We start from the raw sequence: 11,295 nt of genomic DNA on the forward strand, positions 1-11,295 counted from the left end.
AGGGCAGCAGGAGGGGGTCTCTCCGGGAACAAGGGCTGAGGCTGCCTCGGAGGTGTGCGGAAAGGGGCGTGTGGGGCGGGCGGGGGGGGGGGGGGGGCAGCCCTGTGGCTAAGCCACGCCCTGCGGTCGCCTGGGCCAGCCTGTTTGCTTGATGGGGAAACGGCCCCCATTGCTGTGAGGCTCGGGGGGTGAGCCCTGCAGGTCCAGGTCCGAGACCCTCGGGGTGCCTGCAGCCTTGGGTCTGCCCAGGCCTTCCGCCCTTCCCCCGCCCAGAAACGCAGCACCTGGGAGCTTCCGGTGCGGGGCCCTGGGGCCTGCTGCCGAGAACATTCTGGAACAAGTTCTCACACACGCCAGCAGCCTTCTGGTGTCTGTGCCGTTTCGGAATCTCCCAAGTGCTAGAACATGTCTGTTCGAGGAGGAGCGATCTCCTTCCCTTTTCTTCCTTTCCTTCCCCCGGGGCGTGGGGGGGCCGTGCCTGGCTCGGGGGCGGGGGGGGGTGCCCGCTGGTCCCTGCCGTGGAGACCCTCCGCGCCCTCGCCCCAGCCCAGGACTGGCTCTTGCTTTTCTTTTCCTTTTTTTGGCTTCTTGGACCACACTCGGCGATGCTCAGGGGTGACTCCGGGCTCTGCACCAGGAATTACTCCTGGCGGTGCTCGGGAAGTATGGGTGCCGGGGATCGAACCCGGGCCGGCCGCGTGCCAGGCCGGTGCCTCCAGCCTCTCCTTGCTTGGGTTTCGAGCCGCCCTGGCTGTGTCCGGGCTCCTGGCGGTGCCCACGGACGAGCAGCCGGCAGCCACTTCTCGTCACGGGGCCTCGCGAGGGGTAAGCGGAGTCACGGCGGGGCCTGCGTGGACGGGCGGGAGCTCACGCCCAGCACCGGGGCCTGGTCCAGTCCTCGTCTGTCCCGCCAGTGGGGGGCTCGGGCTGTGAGGGGCTCCTGCCCCCAGGCCGCCGAGGGAGGGGGCCACACGGTGTCACACTGGAGATATCGTCGTTATTTCTGTTTTGGGGACCCTGCCCCTGTGCTCGGGGGCAGCCCGGGCGCTGGGCGGGGGCGTGCAGCCCTCGGCTCGCTCTCAGTGAAGTGGACGGGCCCAGCTCAGGGTTGCCCCAGCTGCCCGCGCCTCCCCCTCCAGCTCACTCCGGTCCGGACAGAATGACGGAGATTGTTTTCTTTAATCTTTACACTTTTGATGCTTTGGGGACTATACCCCCTCAGGGCTGGGGGCTGCTCCCTGCTCAGTGCTCGGGGCCCATGTGTCTGGGGAATCACCCCTGGGCTCCCAACGCCAGGCTGAGCTGCAGCCCTGAGTCAGTCCCCGCAGGAGGGCCTTTATATTGTTTTGCCGGGGGTCACCCCCCCGGGTGCTCAGGGGACAGTCTGTGGTGCAGAGGGTAGAGCCCAGCTTGGCCACATGCAGGGCAGGTGCCCTCCCTGCCCCCTTGCCCCCTGGCCTCGGGTCACCTTCTTAACTCCAACAAGTCGCTCTGCCCCTCCAGGCCACCTCCCCGTCTGTGAACTGGGACTAAGAATTCCTCGCGGCCTGCCGTGGTGTCCAGCCTCTCAGGGGTCACAGGGCTGCCCTGGCAGCTGGCACCTGTCCTGTGGCACCTCTGAGCCCCCAGTGCCACCTTTCCTGATGCTGGTGCCGCCCGCCCGCCCCCCGCAGGGCCTGGCCAAGCTTCCTGTTTGTGACGTGGGAGGAGGGGCTGGACGTGCCTCTGGCCCCTGGTCATCATCCCCACAGAGGTCAGGAGCCCCTGCAGGGCTGCCCACCCCCCTCGGGCAGCAAGGCGGGACCCTGACGGGGACACACAGGCTCCACAGACCAGCCCCAGCCGGCTGCAGCGCCTTTTATGGTCACACGAGCCAGGCGGGAGTCCCCAAAAGCAGAAGCTGGGGCGGGCGTGTGAGCGCAGGGGCTGACCGCAGTGACCTTTGGTGCAGTGTCAGCCCGCCCGGGCGGCTGGCTCAGCAGCGGGGCGGAAGCAGCTTCCTGCTGCAGGAACTCACCTTCCCTCCCCCCCACAGGCCCCAGGGCTGGGGCTCGGCCTGGGGCCGCCCCGTCGTTTCCCAGCCTGCCCCTGGCGGAGGAAGCTGGGCTCGTTCCGGGTGGGATGCTCCCACCGAGGGCAGCCGGCCCCGCCGGGCGCGGGTGTTGGAACCCTTGCTCGTGGTGGCGGTGCTGAAGCTCACGCAGCGACGCTCAGGCTGGTCCCTGGCAGGGCTGCGGCCGCAGACAGACCCCTGGCCAGCTACCCTTGCTCGGCCCCGTCCGGGCCCTCGGCAGGGGCTTTGCAGTGGTGCGAGCGCCACCTGGTGGGCACGCGGCTACACAGCGGCGGTCGCCGGGACGGACCCCAGGGCCAAGTGGCAGCAGAGGCTGCGGACCGGAGAGCGCCAAGGCGCAGACTGTCTGCCCGTCCCTCGCCTCCCGGTCCTGCAGGGCCCGCGCATGGACACGGGGCGAGGGGGCAGCCCTCGCTGAACGCCTGTCCCCATCAGACAGTGGTCTCGGGGCTGCCGCGGGCAGGCGCTCTGCCTCCCCGGGGCTGCAGACACGGGGGTGGGGGGGTGGTCAGCCGGTGGCCACTGTGTTCAGGCTTGGGGCCCAGGACAGTGCCCCTAGTGGGGCCCGGGGACACCAGCGCAGCTTTCGGGGCAGTTTACGTGAAAACGGCTCGTTGCTTATCCGAGATTTGAATAACTGGGAATCCCTCTCTCGTTTCCTACCTGTGAGCACTCCGGGCCCAGAGGGAGGAGGGAGGGAGGAGGAGGGAGGGGAGCGGTGCCTGCTCCGAAGCACTGCGGCTCTGTCCACCCTCCGTTGGCAGTTCAAGGTGCCCCTCAGCCGCGCCAGCCTCGGGGGCGGGGCAGAGCCCGGTCGTGTACGAAGGCTCTGGGTCAGCAGGGACAGGCTGGAGGGAGCCACTCGGCCAGCAAGGCGCTGTCCCTTTGGGGTGACCCCAACCTGGAGGCCAGAGAGGGCCGGGGGCTGGGGTCAGCAGAGGGGGCAGCGTCTGGTCGTCAGAGGGCCTCGGCACCCGCCCGGCTCACTGTCTCCCGAGGGGCCCCTTCTTCGTGCCGCCCCCCGTGTCCCCCGGCCTCCTGCACCCCGGCCCGGACACCCCTCGGCGTCCCCCGTGCCCCCCGACCCGGACACCGCTCGGTGCCCCCCGTGTCCCCCGGCCCGGACACCCCTCGGTGCCCCCCGTGTCCCCCGGCCCGGACACCCCTCGGTGCCTCCCGTCCCCCGGCCCGGACACCCCTCGGTGCCCCCCGTGTCCCCCGGCCCGGACACCCCTCGGTGCCTCCCGTCCCCCGGCCCGGACACCCCTCGGTGCCCCCCGTGACCCCGGCCCGGACACCCCTCGGTGCCCCCCGTGACCCCGGCCCGGACACCCCTCGGTGCCTCCCGTCCCCCAGCTCGTGCATCCCCTCCCTGCGCGGGGCTCTTCCCGCGACTTCCGGCCTCGACCCCGCCCCCGTCTAACTCCGCCCATAAGCCCCGCCCCCACCTGCTCGCCCGGCCCCCTTCCCACCAGCTTCATTTTCATTGGTTGATTCCTCTCCTAGTCCCCGCCCCCTCCGTGTCCGCGTCGGCGATTGGAGCAAGCAGTCGCCCGTCAGCGCTGTCCGGGCGATGGGGAAGGACGCCTCCCGCGGGCGGCGGGGCCGGAAGAGGGTCTAGCGCGGGGCCGCGGGTCACGGTGAGCCGAGCGGCCGGCGGGGGTGCCCGGGGCCGGCACGGCCCGGCTCGGGTGGGCGGCGGGGTCGTGGCCTTGGTCCAGCGTGTGTGGATCGTGCCCGGCGCGGGCCTGACCCTGCCCTCAGCCGCCCCCGCTTCCCCAGCAGGGCGGGGACCCCGCGCCGGGGTCTGGGCGCGACGCCCCCCCCCCGGGCACCGCCGCACGTGCCCCCTGCCGTGCGGAGACCCCGAGGGCCGCAGCCGTCACCCCGCCGGGCAGGCCTCTGCCCGCTGACCGGAGAGAGCGGCCAGGGCGGGACCTGAGCGTGCACCCAGGCCCCGCGCGGCTACTCCTGTTCGGGGCCCTGGACAGTGCTCCTAGTGTGAGGGGTGAAGCCAGCGTGGACGCGGAGGCCACCTCCGGCCACACGGGCAGGCTGCGGGTCCGGGAGCTGACGGTGCTGGTGGCCGGCCGAGGAGGCCGTGGGAGGGCCCCAGGCCCTGCGTGTCCAGAAGGCCATGCCGTGGGCTGCGCTCGGTCCCTCCCGCCGGGTCTGGGCCGCCTTCCCGTCCCCCGGAGCCGGGGGCGCGTGTCCTGAGCTCACGTCTCCCCCCACGGCAGCCCGTGCCCGAGCACCAGGGGGACTCCCGGGCCCCTGCACCCGGCTGCGGGAGACAGCCCGCCCCCCGCCCCTCTCCTGGCCCCCAGCTGCCCCGTCTGTCCCGATCACTGAGCAGGGACTCGGGCGCTGCTGCACGTGTGGGCGCACAGTGCCGCCGGGACCCACGGAGAGGGCGGCGGGTCCCCTTGCGCCCCCGTACCGGCTCTTTGCTCCCGACCCCCAGAGCGTGTCCTGGAAGAAGCAGACCCGGAGGCCTGGGGTTGGTCCTGCAGGGCCCTGAGCGCCACACCATGGCCGGCCCAGACTCACCTTTGCTTTGTTTCATTTTTTAAGCCACACCCAGCGGTGCTCAAGGCTGACTCCTGGCTCTGTGCTCAGGGATCACTCCCTATGGGGTGCCGGGGGTAGAACCCGGTCGGCCGCGTGTGCGGCACCAGTGTCCCCCGGGACTGGGCCTCTGTGGTTGAGTCAGGGACCCCAGGACACGCGAGCTTCTCTGCGAGCCTCTCCGGGGTCTCCTCAGCACAGGGCCGGGGTGGTAACGGACCCCTCCCCCGTGCCCCTGGGGCTGCTCGGACCTGTCCCCCGAGCTGGGCTCCTGCTTCTGTGTGAGGCCATGACTTGGCTCAAGTAGTGCCACTCCTTGGCCTTGGGTATTTTTTGAGCCCCCAAGTATCCAGGGGGGCAGAGCAACAGCACAGTGGGGAGGGCGTTTGCCTGCACACAGCCAACCCGGATTTGATCCGCAGAATCCCGTATGGTCTCCGAGCACCGCCAGGAGTGACTCCTGAGTGCAGAGCCAGGAGTCACCCCTGTGCATCGCCGGGTGTGACCCAAAAAGCCAAAAAAAAAAAAAAAAAGAGGCAGGTTTGTGAATCTTTGTCTCGTTAAACCTTTCTGGGAGGAGCCGGGCCTTGCAGTGCCGGCCGAAGGCTCCGTCAGGTCAGCTCGCTCCCAGGGACACAGGCTCTATGGGCCCTGGCGCTTCCCTCCATCCCACACTCTCCTGGCTGGCCACGCCCCGGGGTCTCCCGGACACTGCCGAGCGAGGCTTTAGAGAAAGGGGTTCCCCCTCGCCCGGGACGGGGCCCCACGAGGCCGTGCAGGACGCGGCGGGTCTCCGTGGCTGTGTTCCCGTGGGGGGCCGGACCCGACCCACTGTCCCTCCCGTGTGACGCGGCGGCTCCCTTACAGCTGGCCTTCTCGGCGGGAGGAGGAGGATGGGGAACAGCAGGAGCCGGCCGGGGCCGCCCGTGGGCCCGCAGCTGCCCCCCGAGCAGCAGGCCGAGGTCAGCAGGCTGTTCGACCTCCTCGCGGCCCCACGGAGCTCGGATGCCGCCGGCCGGACCTTCTCCCTGAAGGCCCTTGAGGCAAGGACGTGCGGGGGGGCGGGGGGGGGCAGGGGGCCGCTCTGCAGGGGCGGGGCGCGCCCACCCACGTTCAGCAGCTGAGCCCGGGTCCACGTGCCCCCCTCCAGGGCCACGTTGGGGAGGCGCTGCCCCCCGAGATGGTCAGGCGGCTGTACGACGGCATGCGGAGGGCCGAGCCGGGCCCCCCCGACGGCGTCTCCCGGGAGCAGCTCCTGGCCTTCCTGGCCCGCCTGCTGAGGGGCAGCGCCGAGGAGCGGGCCTGCGTCCTGCTGGGGATGCTCTCCGACAGCCCCGGCCCCGTCAGCGCCGCCGAGGCCCAGAAGGTGGGTGGCCGGGTCTCCCCAGGGGCGTGGGGTGTCCCCCAGGAAGCCAGAGCGCTGGCCGGCAGAGGCCAGGCTGGATCCTCGAGGACCGAGGTCCCGTCCCCGCAGCCACGTGGCCTCAGCTCAGGCCAGAACCACCCACCCAGCGAGCACTGCGGCTGGGAGGCGCCGCAGGCCCATGGCTCCCCGTCTAGTTTGCAGAGGAGCTGGTGGGCGCCGTGGCCCGGGTGCTCGGGCACCAGCAGGAGCTGCGGGGCTGGACACAGGCGGAGGGCCCAGACTCCACGCCCAGGGCCCCGGCGCTGGCGCGGCAGCTGCTGTCGGAGCTGGAACTCCAAGGCAAGTGTCCCCCCGCGTGCCAGCTCCGAGGCTGGCCGCTCGGACCCGGTAGGGCCCCCCTCTCGCGTCTCTGCCTTGGTCAGGCCCAAGGGCTGTCTGGAGCCAGTCTGTGGGCAGCAGGGGCCGGAGGGCGCCCGGGGGTGCGGCCCTCGTGGTGGCCCAGGGCAGCCCGGTCTGACAGCGTCTGGGGGCCCCTGGGAGGGCCGTCTCCCCGCTCAGTGGCGTCCGGGCCCTCGCGTGATGCTGTGACTCTTGAGTTTGGGATCGACAGCACAGGTGGCAGGAACGTTCCGGCTCCTGTGTCACTGCAGAGCCCCGGGCCGCTCGGCCTCCCCCATGGCCAGCCCGGGCGTTGTTAGTGCCCGTCCCTCTCTCCCCGTGACCCGCTGTCCGCGCGCCCGCTCGGGCACGGGGCTGGTTCCAGCGCGCGGGTGTGAGCCCAGCAGACGCCTCTCGCTGGACGTGGGTGCTGGTTGCTGGTCCCGGGGAAGGAAGTTGGGGTCTTAGCGGTGGTATAAGACAGCAGGTGCTTTCGGATGTTAGGGGGTCTGAAACTTGCGCGTGAACGTCCCACACACGTATTCTGGCCCCGGGCCCCACATACTGCCCAGGGCGTACTCCCGGCGGGGCAGGGAGTGGACCTGGCGTGGCCGCTTGGCCTCTCCCCAGCCCCTTCTTTGCTGCGGGACCCCGTGCCTTGTTGCGGGGACTGTAGGTGAGAGCAGCAGGCCTGGCTGAGCGGCCGAGTCTGCCCTGCCCAGGTGGGCCCGCGGGGATGGGGCAGCTGAGGGGGTACCCCCAGGAGGGCCAGGGCCCGGCGTGGGCGAGGGCGGGAGCCATGGCAGTGGGTGGCCCAGGCCAGGCCCATCCTCTGGCCCCCATGGGAAATGGCCAGGTCCCAGCGAGAGGCAGGGCGTGGGCGTGCAGGAGCCCCGGTCCCCGTGACGTTGGCGTGACCCCAGTACTGAGCTGGGAGTGGCCCCAAACCCACAGTCGAACCCAGGCTGTCGGTCTTTGGAAACCGGGAACTGTGGGAATCCGGAGGGCTGGCCAGTCCCCGCTGCCCTGTGCCTGCCCCCCCTGCAGGTGTCAATAGCTGCTGTTCCCCCCCCCCCCCCCCCCCCCCCCGCAGACGGCCGCTGTGACCGGGCAGCGCTGGAGGCCTGGCTGTGCCGCGCGCCGCTCGTGGGCACCTTCCTGAGCCTGCTGGCCCACGGGGGCCTCCTGGGGCGGCGCTGGGCGCCCGGGCCGGGCCCGCTGCTGCCGGAACGGCAGGTGGAGCCGGGCCCGGGCTTCTGCAGCCTGCTGGACGCGCTGTCCGTCGCGTACCTCAGCGCCCACCTGCCCCCCGAGTGGCGGCACCGCTGGCGCCTGCTCTTCGCCTCCGAGCGCCACGGGCGCAGCTTCGCGCAGCTGTGCGGGCGCGTCGCCCACCGCGGGCCCTGCCTGCTGCTGCTGCGCGACCTGCAGGGGCACGTCTTCGGGGGCTTCGCCTCCCGCTCCTGGGAGGTCAAGCCGCAGTTCCAAGGTCAGCCCCGCCCCCCCAGCCCGGCCCGGCCCGGCCCGGCACCCGCCCCGCCCACCGCCGGCACCCGCCCCGGCTCCGCCCACCGCCCACCGCCCCGCCCCTCCCGGCTCCGCCCACCGCCCCGCCCGGACCCGCCCCGCCCACCCCGGGCTCTGCGCTTGGGCCCCAGCAGGATCTGTGCCCCGGAGCCCCCACGCCAGCAGGGGGCGCCCTGGCTCCGTCCAACACGCCGGCCCCGGCCCTGCCTCCCTGGAGCAGCTCTGGGGGTCCTTCCCCGGTCAGAGACGCTGATGCTCCGCCCCAGCAGCCCCCATCCTGGGCGTGGGGCCTAGTGTCACCCGGTCAAGGCTCTGTGGGGGGTACAGCCTCCCTCCCCCACCCCTGCCAGCGCCGGGCCATCTGCCCTCCTGGCCTCACCGCGCCCCCAGGAAGGGTCAAGCGTCAGCCGAGGGGTCCTCGGCGCGTGGCTGCCTCGCCCAGACCTTGCCCCTCTCCCCGTGACAGGGGTGCACGGCCACTGTCACCGGGACCGTCCTTCCCGGCTGTGTCCCCCCCCCACGCAGGGACACGCCCGCTGGCCCACCTGACCCTCCTGACCCTCTGAGCCAGGCCCCTCCCGCTCTCCTCCCGGCCGGGGTGACCCGTCGCTGTGTGTCCCTCCCGGGCAGGGGACAGCAGCTGCTTCCTGTTCTCCCTCTTGCCCACCATGGCCGTGTACCCCTGCACCGGCTACAACGACCACTACATGTACCTGAACCACGGGCAGCAGACCATCCCCAACGGGCTGGTGAGGGCGGGGCGCAGCAGGGGGCCGTGCCCAGTGGGCAGCAGACCATCCCCAAGGGGCTGGTGAGGGCGGGGGCGGGGATGGGGGCGGGGGCGGGGCGCAGCAGGGGGCCGTGCCCAGTGGGCAGCAGACCATCCCCAACGGGCTGCTGAGGGCGGGGGCGGGGGCGGGGCGGGGGCGGGGCGTAGCAGGGGGCCGTGCCCAGTGGGCAGCAGACCATCCCCAACTGGCTGGTGAGGGCGGGGGCGGGGATGGGGGCGGGGGCGGGGTGCAGCAGGGGGCCGTGCCCAGTGGGCAGCGTGGAGGGAGCGGTCTGGCGCGCAGGCTGGAAGCGGGGCCCACCCGGTGCTTCCTGCGGGAGCGAGGACGAGCCCCTGCCCCCCAGCCCTGTGCAGGCTGGGGGCTGACGCTGCCCCCCGCAGGGCATGGGGGGCCAGCACCACTACTTCGGGCTGTGGATCGACGTGGACTTCGGGAAGGGCCACAGCAAGGCCAAGCCCACCTGCACCACCTACAGCAGCCCGCAGCTGTCGGCCCAGGAGGACTTCCGGTTCGAGCAGATGGAGGTGTGGGCGGTGGGCGACAGCCCCAGCACGCAGGCGGTGAGCGGGGCTCTGGGAGGGGCTTGGGGGATGGAGCCCCCCAGCCCGGGAAGGGCCTCGGGCAGGCTTGGCGCTGCCTGGGGGCGGCGAGGGGGCGCGGGTGCGCGGGCCGGCTCAGGCCCTGGTCACCTGACGTCCTGCCCCGTTCCAGCCGAGCAGGGGCGGCCAGAGCATCCTGGACAAGGACCCCGAGGCCCAGGCCCTGCTGGAGGTCAGCGGCCGGAGCTTCCACAGCCGGGGGGTGCGGGAGGCCCCCGAAGACGCGTGAGGGGAGCCCTGGGCCGGAGTGCGGCCTGCAGCCCCCACGCCCCCCCCTCACCTCGGACAGCCCTGGGGGGCTGCTCGCCCTGTGGACCCAGAAACTCGAGTCTCAAACCAGCACCCGACTCTTGGTTCATTTTATGCCCACTGACCTCTGCTGGGGTTGGCACGGGGGTCGGGGGTCGCATGTTCCTGCTGTGTGCTGTGTGTGCATGCGTGCACGTGTCTGTGATGGCGTGATCTCTGTGGGGCAGGCGGCGGTTGGGGCGGTGCGTGGGGGGTCGTGGCTGGGGCTCCCACCCAGGCGGCAGTGGCGTGGGTGTGAGCCCCATCTGGGCACAGTGCTCCCATGAGAGTGGACGGACTGGGCGCGGGGCTGGCGCTGCGGGTGCAGCGTGGAGGGCCCAGCACCACGCTCGCACCAAGCTGCCGAGGGGCCCTGGGCCCCCCAAAAGGCCACGGAAGATGCACGCAGGGACACGGCCCGGCTGTGGGGCAGGCGGGCACAGGCGCGTGGGGCTGTGTGCTTCCATGCCCCACGCGGCCCCGAGACACCGGGAGGCCACACCGCCCCCACCTAGACAAGGGCCCCCACTCCCCAGGCCCGGCCCTGCCCGCTGCCTTCAGGCACTCACTGACCACAGGGCCTTGGCAGGCGGGCAGCAGACTCGCCCCAGGATGGGGCTCGCCCTGTGATGGGCTCTGCACGGGCCGCCAGGAGCACCCACAAGGGGACCCCACCCCGCAGCCACGGACACTGCGCTAGGCAGGAAGCTCATGCACAGAACACAACGGGACACTCGCAGGGTCAGCGCTGCTCCAGCCACGATGCTTCCAGCACGGGACAGCACAGGGGGAGGGGCGTGCGCTCACGCGTGGGGGCAGGTGCTGGGGAGGGTTCGGAGACGCAGAGCGGGGCAGGGTCGTGCCGCAGGCACCGTGCGCGCTGGTGGCTTCAATTCTCATTTATTTGTTCCGGGGTCGCACCCGGCTGCCGGACTCACCCCGGCGGTGCCCGGGGCCGCGTGGGGCGCTGGCGGGAACCTGGGCCAGCTGCTGCCAGGCGAGTGCCTCCCCGCGGCCCCAGGGCCTGCCTGGTGCTTCTTCTTTTAGGAAGCGTGTTTCCGGGCTTGGGTCTGGTGCGGGGCCCCCGCTGTCTGGCCGCGCACAGCGTGGCCCTGTGGGGACCCCAGCCCCAGAGGCGCCCGGCCCCAGGCCGTGGGAAGTGGGTGCTTCCCTCCCGCTCAGCCCCGGTGGGGTGGGGCGAGTGTCAGGGGCGCCTGGGCTGGCTCCGATACCCACAGGCCCTCGCTGACCCTCCTGCCTGCTCTGGCCTGTGCCCCCGAGACCCAGAACCAGGCGGGGTCGGTGCCCCCGTCTCTCCTCGGCTGGGCTCCAGGGCACGGACGGGACCTGCCTCCCGCCCGGCGCCCACTTCCCGGGACCCGACACACTGCAAGTCCGGTGGGGTCGGGCTCTGGGTGTCTGCCAGCTGCAGGGGAGAAGCGGGCACCTGGGCCTGGACAGAGCACGGCCCTGGGGCCAAGGCCTTGGGTGGGGCTTCTGCACCCTGGGCACCCTGGCACCCCGGCTGTGGCCGCAGCGGGCGCAGGCGGGGTCCCTGCTGTGCGGGAGCTCCGGGCGGGAAGTGGGGACTGCCGGGGTCCCCGGACTCCCCCTCGCCTGCAGGAGTGGCCGCCCCACGGGCACTGGGCACCAGGGCATGGGCACCCAGGGTAATAAACATTGGGGCTTTAATAAATAGGCGTT

The 11,295-nt window shown here is 72.1% G+C and overlaps 1 protein-coding gene across 1 annotated transcript; it reads left to right on the plus strand.

The window, feature by feature from the left end:
• The first annotated feature begins 3,604 nt into the window (after positions 1-3,604).
• Positions 3,605-9,643, plus strand: MEAK7 (MTOR associated protein, eak-7 homolog). Its single transcript, XM_055146126.1, has 8 exons — positions 3,605-3,714; positions 5,510-5,685; positions 5,793-6,008; positions 6,203-6,347; positions 7,480-7,875; positions 8,544-8,662; positions 9,085-9,264; positions 9,416-9,643. The coding sequence occupies exons 2-8, from the start codon at positions 5,536-5,538 to the stop codon at positions 9,530-9,532; spliced, it is 1,323 nt and encodes a 440-aa protein (XP_055002101.1). The 5' UTR covers positions 3,605-3,714; positions 5,510-5,535; the 3' UTR covers positions 9,533-9,643.
• Positions 9,644-11,295: the final 1,652 nt, after the last annotated feature.

The sequence above is a fragment of the Sorex araneus genome, chromosome 8 (assembly GCF_027595985.1).
Source record: "Sorex araneus isolate mSorAra2 chromosome 8, mSorAra2.pri, whole genome shotgun sequence".
NCBI lineage: Eukaryota > Metazoa > Chordata > Mammalia > Eulipotyphla > Soricidae > Sorex > Sorex araneus.

Bases quoted from the DNA above. Each gene is read 5' to 3' on its own strand.
- MEAK7 (XM_055146126.1), top strand. From the start codon at position 5,536: ATGGGGAACAGCAGGAGCCGGCCGGGGCCGCCCGTGGGCCCGCAGCTG. The intron at 5,686-5,792 runs GCAAGGACGTGC...GCCCCCCTCCAG, and splicing joins TCTCCCTGAAGGCCCTTGAG to GGCCACGTTGGGGAGGCGCT. The intron at 6,348-7,479 runs GCAAGTGTCCCC...CCCCCCCCGCAG, and splicing joins GTCGGAGCTGGAACTCCAAG to ACGGCCGCTGTGACCGGGCA.